Source organism: Culex pipiens, chromosome 1, assembly GCF_016801865.2.
Source record: "Culex pipiens pallens isolate TS chromosome 1, TS_CPP_V2, whole genome shotgun sequence".
Taxonomy (NCBI): Eukaryota; Metazoa; Arthropoda; class Insecta; order Diptera; family Culicidae; genus Culex; species Culex pipiens.
The window spans coordinates 77,928,207-77,947,573 of NC_068937.1; the positions used below are offsets into that span (position 1 = coordinate 77,928,207).

Consider the following 19,367-nt stretch of genomic DNA (forward strand, 5'->3'; position numbering starts at 1 on the left):
AATATTATTTTTATTTCTACCAATTATTTTGAGTAAAATATTTTATTGGCTTTAAATATGAAAATATTTATTTGTTCATTTGAAAATCAGTCTTTTATAATGATAAAGTTACAAATACAAAGATGCGTGAAAATCCATTCAATACCTGAGGAGAGCAATAAAAAAAAATTGACTCCATTCTTCTCCAGTGTTTTTATGTCAAGGCAATATTGATATATTGACAAATATTGAAAGGTAGATTCTTCAGTCTTAAGACAAAATAAAAAATGTTTTCTGTAAGATATTTATTGAAAAATCAGTGATATTCTTTCAACATTCTGTTCTTGAATTTAAATTCAAAATAATAGTTTCTTAAAAAAAAAAACAGTTTGATAAAAAACTTAAAGTGAATTATTTTTTTTTCAATGCATCTTCAAAAGTTTTTTTCAATTATTTCATAAAATAAAAAAAGTATTCCAAAAAGATTCAAAACTCGGAAATGTCTTTAAATGTTAATCGAGATGTTTGTTTTGTTTTAAATTGTGAAAATATTTTTGATGTATGATTTCCCATCAATCAATCAAAAAATCAGAATACAAAAAAAGTGCAGTTAACACTGAAACAAAATTTTCCTCGAATATTCCTTAAACATCAATAATGTAATTCATTCATATTTTTAATTTTGAAAAATATGCTTTTTAAAAAGCGAAACTATTTTTCTAAACTTTCCTCACTAATACTTATATTTTTTCTGGCTCTCGGAAAGATTATAAAATCAACACTTTTCAAAGAAAATTCGAGGAAAAATGTCTCAAGTATTTGGATTCAGTGTTTTTTTATTTTGATTTTTTGATTGATGGGAAACCATGCATCAACAATATTGGCACAATAAAAAAAACACATTTTGATTAACATTTAAAGACATTACCGAGTTCTGAATCTTTCTGGAATCAATTTTAATTTATAAAATAATCAAAAACAAACTTTTGAATATGTATTTAAAAAAAATAAAGCCATTTCAAGATTTTTTGAACAAACTTTTAATAAAAAAATTAAATAATCAAATATGTTTAATACAAAAAAAAAGAAAATTGTTGAAATACAGATAAAATTCATAGATAATTAAAAAATTAATCCTTTTTGTGTTTTTTCCGGTTTTATTTTTTGAAAGCTTAATAGTTAATTATAGAGAATTTTTATTTGATTAACAAATTTTACAATTTAAAGTTTCTTTTTTTCTTTTTTGATTTGTAAGAATGTCTAAATGATCCTAGAAATTTGCAATACTCGATTCAATTTTCGCAATTTGAGCGTTTAAAAAAATCGCCCAAACTTCCACGGGACCAACATTTCAATTGAAAAAACCCTAAGTCAAAAAATGTCTCTTTTGATCTGCAGTTCTTAGATTCCTTTAAAGTGTCTTATCGTAAAAAAGTAACGGAAAATTTAAGTTTCAAAATATACTAACCTAAACCAGTTAAAATATTTTGCTTAGCTATAATTTATTCTAATTCTTTTTTAGCTTGAACTGACGATTGTTTTAGCTTCAAAATATTTTGGAAAATATGGAACAGAAGGTTTTTAAAATACGGCTATACATTATGTTTATTAAATCAAATCAGTTTGCCTAATTAAATTTGTTGCCTTTGGAAAAAAGGTTATAAAGCTTGAACAAATGTCATGTCTTAAAATTATTTGTTTTTATTTCGTTGTTTATCAAATGTTTAAAAAATATGTATTTTACGATTATCAGTTTAATCTTATCATAATTTCTAGGGAATACTTATACCGCGCAATTTTGTTTTCCTTATAAATGTTTGAATTTAAATCAGCATTCAACATTTACGAGTTCTTCAATCTCGTATCGAACAATTTTCTGAAAATAAATTCACCATTGAAAAAGCATAACGATTAACTTAAAATTTTATGCGATTCAAATATTTTATTGAGCGTATACAAATTTTCAATCTTTCAAAATTTTAAGGAAAGTGATTTTGATTTTAATGAAAAGAATGTTCTGTGCAAACACTATCAAAACGATAAAAATAATGTATTGTGTATTTGATGACACAACATATTTTTTTTAATATTTTTCATTTAAAAAAATCTGTCATTTATAAGGAAAATCGCCGAGCTGTATGATATCTTTTTTATTTAACTAGTTCACTGATATAATTATTTCGATAATTATATTGCGTGTATTTGCATATGAGAAAAAAATCAAATTGTTAACATTTTTTGAATAAGTCGTTGCTTTAATATAAGAAGTATAATTTTCATTAATTAAACATTTGTTCTTTTTTTATATTGCAAGATTTTTGCTCATTGCAGAGTATTATTTCTTTTCTATAGAATTCCAGTTTGTAAGAAGAATTTCATGTGACATAAGTTTGGTGGGATTAAACCTAGAAAGGGTGGTGTGAGAAGGGGGGGGGGGGGGGTGAGGGGTGACACCGGGCAGCCCGCCCCGGGTGACACCCGGCCTTAGTACGCCTCTGGACATATCTGGCCACTTTGTGACCGGTTCCAGGTTCTCCGGTAAACCCAGAATATCCCCAATTCCAGAGTATATTCAAGAATTTTATGGGATTGGCAATATGGGTATCAAAATTCAGCATTTTCAAAATCAAGCTCATTGATGACGCTAAAAACCATTTTGGACGTATCTGGCCACTTTGGGACCGGTTCCAGGTTCTCCGGTGGAACCCGGAATATCCCCAATTCCAGAGTATTTTCAAGAATTTTATTGGATAGGCAATATGGGTATCAAAATTCAGCATTTTCAAAATCAAGCTCATTGATGACTTTGAAAACATTTTTGGACATATCTTGTCCCTTTGGGACCGGTTCCAGGTTCTCCGGTGGAACCCGGAGTATCCCAACTACGGAGTATTTTCAAGAAATTTATTAGAGTGGCAATATGGGTATCAAAATTCAGCATTTTCAAAATCAAGCTTATTGATGACGCTTAAACCCATTTTGGACATATTCGGCCACTTTGGGACCGGTTCCAGGTTCTCCGGTGGAACCCGGAATATCCCCAATTCAGGAGTATTTTCAAGAATTTTATTGGATTGGCAATATGGGTATCAAAATTCAGCATATTCATAATCAAGCTCATTGATGACGCTAAAACCAATTTTGGACATATCTGGCCATTTTGGGACCGGTTCCAGGTTCTCCGCTGGAACCCGGAATATCCCCAATTACAGTGCATTTTCAAGAATTTTATTGGATTGGCAATATGGGTATCAAAATTCAGCATTTTCAAAATCAAGCTCATTGATGACTTTGAAAACATTTATGGACATATCTGGTCCCTTTGGGACCGGTTCCAGGTTCTCCGGTGGAACCCGGAGTATCCCAACTACGGAGTATTTTCAAGAAATTTATTAGAGTGGCAATATGGGTATCAAAATTCAGCATTTTCAAAATCAAGCTCATTGATGACGCTAAAACCAATTTTTCGATTCGAGCTGTCACCGTCGACGTGTAAACATCGTCGTCAAATCCTAGCTCTCGCGAAAAGTTAATTTATTGGTGCTCCCGGTGTGTTAACCAGCACCCTGGGGAAACGAAAGCAGCCCAAGCCGCCGCCGCTGCCTGGCGAAGGCGATTCCGGCCGGGACAGTGCATCGCAGATCCTGCAGCGGGTGGACTACAAGAAGGCCCGCAAACAGCAGAAGGAAAAAGTGATGACGCCGCCATCTTCGAGACGCCACCGAAGAAATTCGACCGGCGGTATCTCATCGATTTCGGACCAGCTGAACGAACATCGGCCACTGACCCAACCCGGGGGGTCCTCCGGGGGATTCCCGACGGCGAATCAGTTCGAGATGCTGGACTTCGACATCTCCGGCGACGAGCAGGAGGATGTCAACAATGGCGGCGGTGGTGATATTTTGCCCGCTGGTGATGGTGCTGCTAGTGGTAATGCCACCGGTAAAGTTTTGAAAAATGTGCCTCCCGCGCCCGCCAAGGTGAGATGTCCGCCAATCTTCGTCCACGGTTCCAGTGTCCCAGCGCTTAACCGACTGATGTCAACAACCCAGCTGGGCGCCGACGATTACCACCTGCGGGTAAACAAAGGGTACATCCAGATCAGGGTGTCGACTAAATCCCACTTTACTTCTGTGGTGAGTATTTTGAAGCAGGCAAATGTCCAGTTCTACACCCACGGGACCAGTGACGAAACCCCGGTGAAAATCGTCCTTTCCGGATTACCAGTGTTTCCGGTAGAAGACGTCAGGCGGGAACTCGAAGATGTGTTTCTTCGTCCCACAAGTGTACGCCAGTTGGGGAAATCGAAGCACGGCGATTACGCGCTGTACCTGCTGCAGTTTGAGAAGGGAACCGTGAAACTTCAGGAGCTGCAACAAATCAAGGCGCTGTTCAACGTGATCGTCCATTGGAGGCACTACTCCAAGAAGAAGTCGGACGTCGTCCAGTGTTTCCGGTGCCAGCAATACGGCCACGGGATGAGAAACTGCCATCTGGAGGCCAAGTGCGTGAAGTGTGGTGAGCGCCACCAGACGACCGCATGCGCACTCCCCGCGCGTGCCGACGTTGTGGTCAACGACGACCGTTCGCAAATCCGTTGTGCTAACTGCAACCAAAACCACACAGCGAACTACAAGGGTTGCCCCACCCGCCTCAAGTACCTGCAGGACTTGAAGGCCAAGAAGAAGACGAGTCCCGCCGGCAGAAGCAACCTTCCGAAGGTGTCTGCAGTTCCTGCGCCTGTTCCCAGGCCACCGGGTGGTGACTTGAGCCAGCTGCTCGGCAGCATCGCGAATCCTGGGCTCTCGTATTCGCAAGCCGTGCAGGGCCAGCCCGAGTCGTCAACCTTGTTCACCGTCGAGGAGTTCATGTGCCTAGCCAGTGAACTCTTCACTAGGCTTTCGAAGTGCCAATCGAAGGCCATGCAATTCCTCGCCCTCAGCGAACTCATCATCAAATTTGTTTATAATGGCCAACCTTAGCTCGCTGAAGGTGATGAATTGGAACTGCCGTTCCATCCGCAACAAGGTTGTGGAATTTTTCCACTTCCTCGAAGCTCACGAAATCGACATCGCTGCAATCACGGAGACCTGGCTGCAGCTCAACAACTCGGTGTACCACGAAAACTACACCATTGTTCGCGCGGACCATAACTCGCCGGATGCTGCTCGAGGGGGAGGAGTGGCACTTCTGGTGCGAAACGGCATCAACTTCTCCAAGCTGGAAACCTCGACCCGTGCAATCGAGTCTGTTGGGATCACAGTCAAGACGGACCCGGCACCAGTTAACATCTTTGCCGTCTACTACCCCGGTTCTCCTCGCAGGGCAACGCTCAGCCAGCTCCGACGCGATATCCGCCAGCTCAGCAGTATCGATGGGCCATTCTTCCTGGTGGGTGACCTGAACGCGCGACATAGGATGTGGAACTGTGCCAGGGCCAAAAAAGCAGGGCAAATCCTGCACCAAGAGTACGAGTCCAAGGACATCTACATCCACGCTCCGGATACTCCCACCCGCTGCCCCGCTGGACGAGGGAGGCCTTCCACGTTGGACCTGGTCATCTCAAACAACCAGGTGCCGATGTCGAAGCCGATAACGCACGTTGAACTGTCGTCGGACCATCTGCCGGTCACCTTTACGATCGACGTTGATGTTCCAGTCGCCCCGGCTGGAAGACTCGTCCGATGCTTCGACAGAGCGAACTGGAGCACTTTTGCTCGCTCGATCGAGCGGGAGGTCGACCTCAACGCTAGCTGGATCAACACTCTAGATCGCTCGGAGAAAATCGACGACGCCATCGACAAGTTCACAGCCATCATCAAAGCAGCTGAGGAAGCCGCTATCCCTTCGCGTAGGATCCTACCTCAGAAGAAGGACATCCCCGACGAGCTGAAGCTGCTAATCCGACTGAGGAACGTGCGGCGTAGACAGTTCATCCGAAGACGGGACCCGCTCATCGGAGCGGTGGTGACCCACTTGAACAACGTCATCAGCACCAAAAGCGCCGAGCACCGCTACAAAAATTTCGGCTCCTTGTTAAGGACGCTGGACAACGGCAGCAACAAGTTCTGGAAGCTTACCCGCAACCTCCGGAACACGGTCAAGTACAGCCCCCCGCTGAACGTCAACGGAGACCTCATAGCGAGCCCTTCAGCAAAAGCCGAAGCGCTCGCAAGTGCGTTCGCCGCTGCCCACAACAATGAGCGACCAGGTGATCCCGAAACATCGGCCGCTGTGGAGAACGCGCTTGGCCACATCCGAGCGACAACTCCTCCCGTGCCTCCAGCCGCCCTTGTCAAGCCGAAAGAGGTCAAGGCGATCATCCGCACGCTCAAAAACCGGAAGTCTCCAGGGCAAGACGGAATCCGGAATACGTGCCTCAAGCAGCTGCCAAGAAAAGGGTTGGTCGTCCTGATCAAAATCTTCAACGCTTGCCTGGCCTTGGGCTACTTTCCGGCTCGTTGGAAGCACGCAAACGTGATCGCCATCCCAAAGGCGAACAAGGACATAACCAATTCAGGTAACTACCGCCCGATCAGCCTTTTGAGCAGCCTGAGCAAACTCCTGGAACGGGTGATCCTCGCCCGGATAAACCGTCACCTGGAGACGGAGCAACTCATCCCACACGAGCAGTTCGGCTTCAAGACGGGGCATTCAACGGTGCACCAACTCGCCCGTATCTCGGAGATGGTGAAGCGCGGCTTCCTGGCGGGGAAATCGACCGGCATGATCCTTCTCGACGTCGAAAAGGCCTACGACTCCGTGTGGCAGGACGCCGTGGTCTACAAGCTCTTCCGCTCGAACCTCCAGCCGTTCCTGGTCAAGATCGTCGAGTCGTTCCTGACGAATCGGTCGTTTACAGTGACGGTGAATGGCGAGCGTTCCTCCGTCCACAACATCCCCTTCGGCGTGCCCCAAGGATCAGTGCTGAGCCCGACTCTCTACAACATCCTCACCTCCGACGTGCCGATGATCGATGGAGTGTCGTACGCATTCTTTGCGGATGACACTGCATACTTGGCATCGGATAAGGACCCGAAGATCGTCGTCACCCACCTACAAGCGGCACAGAACAACCTCGAGTAGTTTCAGCGGAAGTGGCGCATCAAGCTGAACGCTGGGAAAACCCAGTCCATCTTCTTCACCAGGAGGCGTGCTGCTCGGCACCTTCCCCGCAGATCGATCAGCGTCAATGGCCAGCCTGCGACGTGGGACGACGAGGTCAGGTACCTGGGTGTGGTGCACGACAAGAAGCTGAAGTACGACAAGCACGTGAACAACATCATCGAGAAGGTGGATCGTTCCACCAAGGCGCTCTACTCCCTGCTGAATCGGCGGTCGAAGCTGAGCATCAAGAACAAGTCGCTCGTGGTCAAGTGCATCATCCGTCCAATGCTGACCTACGCTGCTGCGGTCTGGGGCAACTGCGCCAAATCGCACCGTAAGCGACTCCAGGTGAAGCAGAACAAGCTGCTCAAGATGGTGCACAACTTGGACCCGTGGTACCCGACCGACGATCTACACGAGCTGGCCGGCGTCGACACCATCGACGCAAGCATCGAAAAAGCAACGAGAACCTTCAGGACTTCCTGTGGGATGTCAACGAATCCGCTCATCGAAGCACTCCTCCGTCAAAAACTGTGATATTAGTCTTAAGCCAAACATAGATCTAGGGTTTTTTTTCTCAAAATTTATTTTCCCTAAAAGAGCATGCAGCTAGCAACATCTAAACTTAGAAACATGTACCCTCCCTGTAAAGGCTAATGAATTGATCTCAGTTGAAAGGTTCTCCAAATCTCTGAATTGCAAATGTAACATCCTGGAGCAGAACTGTTAAATTCTAATAAACACCTATTGAATTGAATAAAACCAATTTTGGACATATCTGGCCACTTTGAGACCGGTTCCAGGTTCTCCGGTGGAACCCGGAATATCCCCAATTCAGGAGTATTTTCAAGAATTTTATTAGAGTGGCAATATGGGTATCAAAATTCAGCATTTTCAAAATCAAGCTCATTGATGACTTAGAAAACATTTTTGGACATATCTGGTCCCTTTGGGACCGGTTCCAGGTTCTCCGGTGGGACCCGGAGTATCCCAACTACGGAGTATTTTCAAGAAATATATTAGAGTGGCAATATGGGTATCAAAATTCAGCATTTTCATAATCAAGCTCATTGATGACGCTAAAACCAATTTTGGCCATATCTGGCCACTTTGGGACCGGTTCCAGGTTCTCCGGTGGAACCCGGAATATCCCCAATTCAGGAGTATTTTCAAGAATTTTATTGGATTGGCAATATGGGTATCAAAATTCAGCATATTCATAATCAAGCTTATTGATGACGCTAAAACCAATTTTGGACATATCTGGCCATTTTGGGACCGGTTCCAGGTTCTCCGGTGGAACCCGGAATATCCCCAATTACAGTTCATTTTCAAGAATTTTATAGGAGTGGAAATACGGGTAACAAAATTTAGCATTTTCAAATAATTCCAAAAAATTATTCGAGTGTCAACAAAAAACTTTATTTTGAAAATGCAGAATTTTGAAACCCATATTGCCATTCAATAAAAATCTAGGAAAAGCTCCGTAATTGGGGTTGTTCCGGGTTCCCCGGAGAACCTGGAACCGGTCCCAAAATGGCCAGATATGTCCAAAATAGTTTTTAGCGTTATCAATGACCTTGATTTTAATCAATGAGCTTGATTTAAAATTGATTTTAATCAATGAGCTTGATTTAAAATTGCTGAATTTTGATACCCATATTGCCAATCCAATAAAATTCTTGAAAATACTCTGGAGTTGGGGATATTCCGGGTTTCACCGGAGAACCTGGAACCGGTCCTGAAGTTGCCAGATATGTCCAAAATGATTTTCAGCGTCATCAAAGCTTCAAAGCTCAAAGCTTGATTTTGAAAATGCTGAATTTTGTTACCCATATTGCCACTCTAATAAATTTCTTGAAAATACTCCGTAGTTGGGATATTCCGGGTTCCACCGGAGAACCTGGAACCGGTCCCAAAGTGGCCAGATATGTCCAAAATGGTTTTTAGCGTCATCAGTGAGCCTGATTTTGAAAATGCTGAATTTTGATACCCATATTGCCAATCCAATAAAATTCATGAAAATACTCTGTAGTTGGGATATTCCGGGTTCCAGCGGAGAACCTGGAACCGGTCCCAAAATGGCCAGATATGTCCAAAATGGTTTTTATCGTCATCAATGAGCTTGATTTTGAAAATGCTGAATTTTGATACCCATATTGCCAATCCAATAAAATTCATGAAAATACTCTAGAATTGGGGATATTCCGGGTTCCACCGGAGAACCTGGAACCGGTCCCAAAATGGCCAGATATGTCCAAAATGGGTTTTATCGTCATCAATGAGCTTGATTTGAAAATGCTGAAATTTGGTACCCATATTGCCACTCAAATAAATTTCTTGAAAATACTCCGTAGTTGGGATATTCCGGGTTCCACCGAAGAACCTGGAACCGGTCCCAAAATGGCCAGATATGTCCAAAATGGTTTTTAGCGTCATCAATAAGATTGATTTTGAAAATGCTGAATTTTGATACCCATATTGCCACTCCAATAAAATTCATGAAAATACTTTAGAATTGGGGATATTCCGGGTTCCACCGGAGAACCTGGAACCGGTCCCAAAGTGGCCAGATATGTCCAAAATGGTTTCTAGCGTCATCAATGAGCTTGATTTTGAAAATGCTGAAATTTGATACCCATTTTGCCACTCTAATAAATTTCTTGAAAATACTCCGTAGTTGGGATATTCCGGGTTAACCGGAGAACCTGGAACCGGTTCCAAAATGGCCAGATGTACCCAAAAATGGTTTTTAGCGTCATCAATGAGCTTGATTTTGAAAATGCTGAAATTTGATACCCATATTGCCACTCAAATAAATTTCTTGAAAATACTCCGTAGTTGGGATATTCCTGGTTCCACCGGAGAACCTGGAACCGGTCCCAAAGTGGCCAGATATGTCCAAAATGGTTTTTAGCGTCATCAATGAGCTTGATTTTGAAAATGCTGAATTTTGATACCCATATTGCCACTCTAATAAATTTCTTGAAAATACTCCGTAGTTGGGATATTCCGGGTTCCACCGGAGAACCTGGACCGGTCCCAAAGTGGCCAGATATGTCCAAAATTGTTTTCAGCGTCATCAATGAGCCTGATTTTGAAAATGCTGAAATTTGATACCCATTTTGCCACTCTAATAAATTTCTTGAAAATACTCCGTAGTTGGGATATTCCGGGTTTACCGGAGAACCTGGAACCGGTTCCAAAATGGCCAGATGTACCCAAAAATGGTTTTTAGCGTCATCAATGAGCTTGATTTTGAAAATGCTGAAATTTGATACCCATATTGCCACTCAAATAAATTTCTTGAAAATACTCCGTAGTTGGGATATTCCTGGTTCCACCGGAGAACCTGGAACCGGTCCCAAAGTGGCCAGATATGTCCAAAATGGTTTTTAGCGTCATCAATGAGCTTGATTTTGAAAATGCTGAATTTTGATACCCATATTGCCACTCTAATAAATTTCTTGAAAATACTCCGTAGTTGGGATATTCCGGGTTCCACCGGAGAACCTGGAACCGGTCCCAAAGTGGCCAGATATGTCCAAAATGGTTTTCAGCGTCATCAATGAGCCTGATTTTGAAAATGCTGAAATTTGATACCCATTTTGCCACTCTAATAAATTTCTTGAAAATACTCCGTAGTTGGGATATTCCGGGTTCCACCGGAGAACCTGGAACCGGTCCCAAAGTGGCCAGATATGTCCAAAATTGGTTTTAGCGTCATCAATGAGCTTGATTTTGAAAATGCTGAAATTTGATACCCATATTGCCACTCTAATAAAGTCAATAGAATATATACTCAATATAAGTCAATAGAATATTAGGATGGTCAATTATAACAAAGTTATAAAAGCCTGGAATCTATTCAAACATTCAAAAAATTTGCTGGACTACCAAAAGACGTACCAAGAATAGCGGAAAAGCATGCTACACCAGCAAAAAATCTTGATGAAAAAAACCAGCTTTGCAGGCAGCAACGGTTTTTTAAAATAGTTTTCAAATTACTAGTTAAAACGAAAAATTAGCTGGATGTACCGAGAAACGTGGCAAGATCAAAAAAGAAACGAGCTAAATCAGCCAAAGTTGCAGTTGCAGTAGTTGCAGTTGAGTCTTTTTACCGGACGGACGCGTTTTTTAATTCGCTCTACACCTTATTTTTATTTACCTTCACTGACCCAGTCCACAAACGTAAACGTAAACATATTTATTTTTTTTTTTGTCGCGCGTCGCGTGTGCACTTATTAACAAACGTAAGCAAAATGCAGTGCTATGTGCCGACGTGCTCTTCACCCTTCGACCAACAATACCTCTGGAACTGTTCGGGCATTTGTAATCGACAATTTCACGCAGCCTGTATTGGGGTCAAGCTTGGCTCCGAAGACGACTTGCAAGTTGCAACTACATGTACTTCCTATATGCAGCCTTTGTCGAAATAACCTACATATGGAAATCGACATTAGAAAAATAATGCAGCATCATTTAGAAGGCAGACTCACATCAAGACCAATGACAAGACAAACCAAGAAGCCCTTAATGAACTGCATAATAAAATCATAGGCCTGCAGGAAGAAATTAAAAAATCTGCAGAAATCGCAAGTCGAATACCTTCGGCAGTATTAACACAGGCACCGGCAATGGACTTCCCCTTAAACGAAGTCAGAAAAGCATTTGAAGACACCACCTCGGACCAGAATCAAAAACTCGCTGAATCATTCTGCCGTATCCAGGAAATTACGTCATCCCACCGGGATGACATAATTAAAACAATTGCCTCAGCAGAAAAATGCCCCTCGGACATAATTTTAGCAGTCCACGAGTGAGGGCTCTCACTTCATCCATCAATAAACTGCAAGACAATGAAATTGAAGTCCGGCAAAAATCACTGGCAGAAGAATTAAACGAACAAACCGTACTGGAAATCGAATCTGGCTGGCGACTTATCGGCAGCAAAAAAATTTGGAAGCCAGACTGGACCGACTTCGACGCCAGGCAGCGGACTCGCCGTCTTCAGGAAAAGGAAGCCGAAAAAGCACGTCGCCGCAACCGAAAACATCGTCAACAAATTCAGCACCAGCAACAACAACAATCACAACAACATCATCAGCAACGCCGGCAACAGCAACACCTGCAGCAACAACAATCACATCAACATCTTCGTCGGCAACAGCACCAGACCAACTGCAACTCTGACGCAGGCCGAAACCCAAGTACGCCACATTTTAACTTAAAGGACAATCAATTCGACCAGGACAACGCAAGTAGCAGCAACTTTTTCACTCATTCGTCAACCAAATTGTCCGACAAGGAACTTCTAGACCAGGCAAGGGTCGAATTTTCTGGCCAACCTCCAACTACATCGAATTCAAACTTCATCAACTTTCGAAAAGGGGAAACCATCAACCCCTACCGGAAGGAAAAAACGCCAATCGTCCCACCTCTAAACGCCACCACGCCGCAGCCAGCAAAAACGTCATCACAAACTCCTGAAGTAACAGACAGTATGTTCTGTCTGGACCCAATGAAGCCGCCCATAGTACGCCTAACTGAACAGTCTGCAGTCGGCGATGGCCGTTTCCTGCTGGCCAGACTCCGCGAAATTAAAGTCTATGACAATCTCAGACTATACTTGGCGTATCTGAAGGACCAAAAACCGGACGTCTGCATAGACGGACTAACACTAACCAGCATGCATGTCTTTTTTGCATCCAATGGCCTGCCTACTGAACCTGAACATCTTATGAACATCTTCATGGAATACAACTCAACAATTGGAATTTCACCTAAGCAAACCCTCACCGACCTGGAAACCTACAGGAAATATGTAACAACTAGAAGACTTCAATACCTGCAGCATTCGCGCGAAGCCGCCAACAAATTTTACCTGCCGACTACATCGTCGAATTTTTACAAGCACTGACGCCTTCTAACACGGAAGAAGAAATGACACCCTCGCAAGAGGCAGTAAGTACTATTAATAATTTAAGTATGTCTCCAAAAATTTCTTCAACGGAACAACAGAATGCGAATGAAATTCTAATTTATTGTCAGAATTTCAATCGCATGAAAAGCCCAGGCAAAATGAAGGAAATTTCTTTAAACATTCTCTCACATTCTTTCGACATTATTCTTGGAACTGAAACTAACTGGGACGAAAGCGTCCACCCTGAAGAAATTTTTGGAAACAATTATTTTGTATTCCTAGGCAATAGAAATTTAAATCTCAGTCAGAAAAAGTCAGGAGGCGGCGTCCTCTTAGCCATAAATGCCAGACTTAATCCAAAAGAAATTGTAACTGAAAAACATTTTCAATTTGAACAAGTCTGGGCCAAAGCCACTATTGCAGGCCAAGTACACATTTTTGCATCAGTATACTTTCCGCCGGACCATGCAAATAAACAGTCGTATGAACTATTCTTTAAAACAGTAGAAATCATAACATCAAAAATGGAACCGGAAGTAAAACTTCACATTTATGGCGACTTTAATCAAAGCAAAGTCGAATTTATATCTGACCAAGAAAATGAAGCAATTCTTCTCCCAGTCATTGGGGAAAATGAAACTTTGCATTTTCTCTTTGACAATATTGCAAATTATGGACTTTTCCAAATCAATCATGTAAAAAACCAAAGAAATTCATTTTTAGACCTTTTATTCACTAACTGTATTGAAGACTTTCATGTACAAGAATCTGTAACCCCCCTTTGGAAGAATGAAGTCTTCCATACAGCAATTGAATATTCTATTTATGTCCATAAAAACACTTTGCCCATTGACTGGGAATATGAAGAAGTCCTGGAATACAATAAAACAAACTTTGTAGAAGCCAAACGTAAACTACTTGCAATTGACTGGCAAAATTTATTTAATAATGAAGGAAATGTCGACGAATTAGTAGGAAAATTCTATACGGAAATTAACACTATAACATCTGAAACCGTACCTACTAGAAGAAGACGACGTAATAACACAGGCAATAAATACCCAGTGTGGTTCACTCCACAACTAAGAAATTTAAAAAATAGAAAACAAAAAGCCTACAAACTATACAGAAACAATACAAATGACACAAATCTTCTGAATTATCTGAATATTTCCGACCATTTTTTTTCGGCACTCAATTCTGCCAACGAAGAATATAATAGTAAAGTCGAATCTGAAGTCAAATCATGCCCGAAAAATTTCTTTAATTACGTAAAATCCAAATCCAAAAGTAGTAACTTCCCATCGCAAATGCAACTGGACGAAAATGTAGGCAGTAACTCAAAAGAAATTTGCAATCTTTTTTCAAAAATTTTCAAAGAAGTATACACCTCATTTTCCGAAGAAGACCGCGACCGCGACTACTTTTCATATATACCGGAATTTCCAAATGACGTCTCAGTCAATTCTTTGTCAGAAACGGAAGTACGCCAGGCATTGAAGGACTTAGACTCATCAAAAGGACCAGGACCCGACGGAATAGCACCTGCATTCCTAAAGAACCTTGCAGAAGAATTGACATATCCACTGCATCATCTTTTCAACATGTCAATAAATACTGGAAAATTCCCACAAACATGGAAAAAGTCTTTTTTGGTGCCTATTTTCAAGTCAGGCCCAAAATCAGACATACGTAATTATCGCGGTATTGCCCTTTTGTCTTGCATTCCAAAACTTTTCGAATCTATTATAAATGAAAAAATCTTTCAGCAAGTAAAAAACCGCATCACATGTAAACAGAACGGCTTTTTTAAAGGCCGCTCTACTAGCACCAACCTTTTAGAATTTGTAAATTTTACACTGAATGCAATACATAATCGCAATTTCGTAGAAGCAATTTACACAGACTTTAGTAAGGCATTTGACAGAATCGACATACCATTATTAATCTTCAAACTGCAGAAAATTGGAATTCAACCGAATCTTTTGGAATGGCTTAAGTCATATTTGACTAAGCGCGAACAAATTGTTCGCTTCCAAAATGTACTATCGGAATCAATTCACGTCACCTCTGGGGTTCCGCAAGGATCCCATCTAGGACCTCTTCTTTTTATCTTGTATGTAAACGACATTTCCTTCATTCTTAAAAAAATTAACGTACTTGTATATGCAGACGACATGAAATTGTATATGGAAATAGGAAATGTCAATGACAGTCATGTATTCCAAAACGAAATTAATCTTTTCTACACATGGTGTAGTAAAAGCCTACTCCAATTGAATGTAAAGAAATGTAATTCCATTGCCTTCAGCAAAAAACATTAAACACCAAACATAACAGTATTATTAGGAAACCAACCAGTAGAAAAATGCAAAGTAGTACGTGATCTAGGTGTCATCCTAGACTCACAACTAACTTTTGTAGAACACTATAACACAATAATAAACAAGGCAAAAAGTACATTAGGCTTTATAAAGCGCTTTGCATTCAACTTCCAGGACCCGTATACTATTAAATTACTCTATATAACGTATGTCAGGCCACTCTTGGAATACTGTAGTATCGTCTGGAATCCATACTATGCCGTACACCAAGCACGTATTGAATCTGTCCAAAAACAATTCTTACTGTACGCACTACGTAAACTTAACTGGACTGCATTTCCTCTCCCATCGTATGAAGCACGCTGCATGCTCATAAACATACAATCATTACAAGAACGTCGTAAATTTGCCATGCTCTCTTTCATCAACGACATTATTTCTCAACGCATACAGTCAGCAGCATTATTTTCAGTAATACGCAATAGTATTCATGAACCAAGCCGTACTCTTAGACATTCACAACTTTTTAGAATAACTGCATACACGACAAATTATTTAAAAAATTCGCCATTAAATCAAATGATGCGCTTTTATAATGAAAATTCACAGTACATACATTTCGACATGTCTAAACCGGAACTACGAAAAAATCTGTACAATAGAAATAATATCTAGTATGTAAGAAAATTGTAAGTAGTCTACATAAGCTTGACGAATAAACAATAAAAAAAAAAAAAAATCAAAACAAAAGGCTGGGTGAATAATGCGAACTTTACAGGCAGCAACGGAAGCTTTTGAAAATAAAACTTGTAGAAATAGCAGAAAAAGTAGCTATTCTAACCAAAACACCCACCAAGAATAGTGGCAAAGTTAGCTAAACTAGCTAAAAAGATTTGTTAAAATATCTGGATTCGCAGCCATCAATGAAAAAATTTGAAAATTATTCCTAAAAAACCAGTTGAAATAGCCTAAAACTCGCTGGGCTAACCATAAAGCTTACTAGAATACCTTAAAATCCTGCTAAAATAGCTAACAGACTTTCTGAAAACATACAGCTTTTGAGACTGACAGCATTTTACCAGCTTGCAAATTAGTACAATTTGTTAATATTTTAGCTAGATTTACTATTTTTTGGAGCTGTCAGATCCAGGAATTTTTTTTAGGATTTCTAACTAAAAAAATGGTGGTTGAAAAAACAACCAATTTTTTAGGATTTTTAACCAAATTTTAGTATGATTCACGATAAACCTTCTTTCCGTGTAGGACATATTAAAAAAAAAACTCTAGAATTTTTCAGCAAAAAAAACCTAAAAATATGGCATCTTCGGGAAAGTTGTTCTACATTTAATGAAGGTCCTAGATCTGAGAACTGAAACAGGTAAAATACTGAAACAGTTGCTTTTCTCCATACATTTTGATGATTTTTCCCATATAAACTTCAAGCGATTAGAGAGAGGAGTTCCCGTGGTCAGATTGAGCTCTACACAGCTAAAAAGGTAGTAATCCAGCTGCGTGTAAAAGGCCTGGGTGTAAAATAAATATTGCATTATTTTATGCAAATTTATGTGATTTTACACTCTGAAATATGTAGCCCATCAGTATGAGAAACCTACTTGACCGAAATGTCAAGCTCATATATGCGTTTATCCTTTCAGATTTTCATCGGTCTGATGGCCGAGTGGGCTAAGGCGCCAGTCCTTACTGTTGGTGCTGGGTTTAAATCCCGTCGGTTGCAACTTTTTTTTGTGTGTTGCAAAAATTGTACATGCAGTGTGTAATATTAAGTGTTTATTTTGACGAAGGTGATGTGCATGCTTTTGCATGCGATTTTACCATCGGATTTTTTGCTGTGTAATTTGAAATTTAGCCTAGTGATGGGTCAATCTTTGATTTCAGGGGTAGCCCGGATTTGGACCACCCTAATGCACATACTCTTTATTTTCTCTTTTTGCAGAGAATGACTGGAGACTTCGATGACTACTTGACTGAGATGAGCAAGTCACGTACCTACGGATCCTTTGTTGAGCTCCATGCACTTGCGCATGCTTATCGGTAAGATTTACTTTTACTAGATAGTTTAGTCGTTAGAAAGAGTTAGCATTTCTTTGTGACAATATGTCTATATTGTCTATTCCTGTACTCGTAGAATTCAGCAAATCTGCACGAAATCAGCAGCAGAGTGTTCCCGTACTTTTCTGCAACAAAAGTTACATACCTCTCAAGCAGAACTATTGCAGCTTTGTTAATGCTTTATAATGCTAATAGAGCAATTCCAGCTCAAATCAGGATTTTTTCTGGTACTTTTGTACCCGACCCTCTCCGATTTCAATGAAACTTTTTAGACATGTTATCCTAGGTCTATGTAAGCCATTTTTGTGTATATGGAGCCAGTTGCACTCGGAAACGACATTTGAGAAGGGCGTAAAGGGTTTTAAATATTTTTGTATTTTGTAAATTAAATTTTGTTGTATCTCTAAGCCGTTACATCGTATCAAAAAGTGGTCAAAGACAAACTTGTAGGAAATCAGACGGGCTTTTTGAAAAAAATACACTGAAAGAAAAATTCTATAATATTTCTCAATTTTTATGTTTAAAATTTAAATTTTAAGGTGATGTCACGATTTTTTTCGTTCAAAATTTTTGTGATAATTGCCTAAAATGTGACAAATAGACTCACAAAAAATGCAGGATGGTATGTCTTCCCTGAAAAAAATACAAAAATCATTTACTAAAACTGTTTTTCAAGTGGTCTTCTGCCGTTCCACGCATAATTGCCCCATGTCAGTTTTGGACGATTTTGACTTTATGACATTTTAAAGTTTAGTCTGATGTGTACTTTAAGATAAACACATAAAATCTGGTACTTTGTTCGGAAACTCATTAAAAACAACACCAAGTCTGTTTGTCCCATCGTTGAACTTCTACGCAAAATTGTACCACCAAGTATTTTCTTACTTGGAATCATTAGTTTTACTTAGCATTATGTCTTGTTTACCTGTTGTATAGTAAGAGAATCACAAATAAGGATGATAAACTGCCAACTGGGGCGATTAGGGACACATACACACAAAAAATATTTCCGAATGTTACATCATTTATGGTGTAACACTTTTGCACGTCATTAATCATTTAAATTTAAATGGAATTTGATGTAAATTTGCAACAAATTATACGTAAAAACATGATTTTACGTGTGATTAAATCGTTTACGTCGAATCTCAAGCTAAAATGAACTGAGTTTACATGTAATTCATTTTTTACGTGTCGAGTAAATTCACATATTTTATTGTTTTATATGAGGGAAAAGCCCGTTTGAGTGGAACGCCTACCGATGGGTCCTTCTCAAATAGGCACAAAACCTCTTACTTTTTTATTATCAACAGATTTTACAATCCAAATGACATAGAGGATATATACAATCAAACTTAAGCTAACAAACTAAACTAGCACAATGTAAAAAATAAATCAATAAATAAATAAAACTAACTAAAAATAAACCGGTCTAAACCTTTGTCAAAACACATATGCTTCCCTGAGAAAATTAAAAATATCGTGCTTCAGACGGGGACGAAACAAATGGAAATCGAAAAAGGGGTAACAACGTTCAAAAACCCTGCACATACTAGAGAAACAGGTTCATTGAAGGCATAATTTGTAACTCCAGGTATAACGAGAAAAGAGTGTGAGCGAAGCACCCGGCGTCTAATGTTGACGTTCAGTTCACTCGTAAGAAAAGGGCAGTTGATGTTTGATCGAAAAAGGTCAGCAACAAAAAAGGCTTTAACAGCTTCTCTACGAACACTCAAAGGATCAAGGTGGAGCATAGAGCAACGAGTTTCGTAATTTGGACACTCACCAAGATATCTTAAAGCAGGCCTGCCCAACGTCCGGCCTGCGGGCCGGATCCGGCCCCTGAAGCCATTTCATCCGGCCCGCGACTGCTTTTCTAAATAATTCTATGACCGGCCCTTAGGGCTGTTCATGAAGTATTAAATAAATAAAATTATTGTCTGAATGAAAAAAAATAAGCTTTA

General features: G+C 40.3%; 1 protein-coding gene across 1 annotated transcript in view; it reads left to right on the forward strand.

The window, feature by feature from the left end:
• The window catches only part of LOC120427201 (protein ovarian tumor locus-like), a 194,011-nt gene that overhangs the window by 49,712 nt on the left and 124,932 nt on the right, over positions 1-19,367 (forward strand). The window contains exon 2 of the mRNA XM_039592061.2: positions 17,288-17,385. Within this exon, the coding sequence (XP_039447995.1) occupies positions 17,288-17,385 (98 nt within the window). The remainder of the gene's footprint in view (positions 1-17,287; positions 17,386-19,367) is intronic.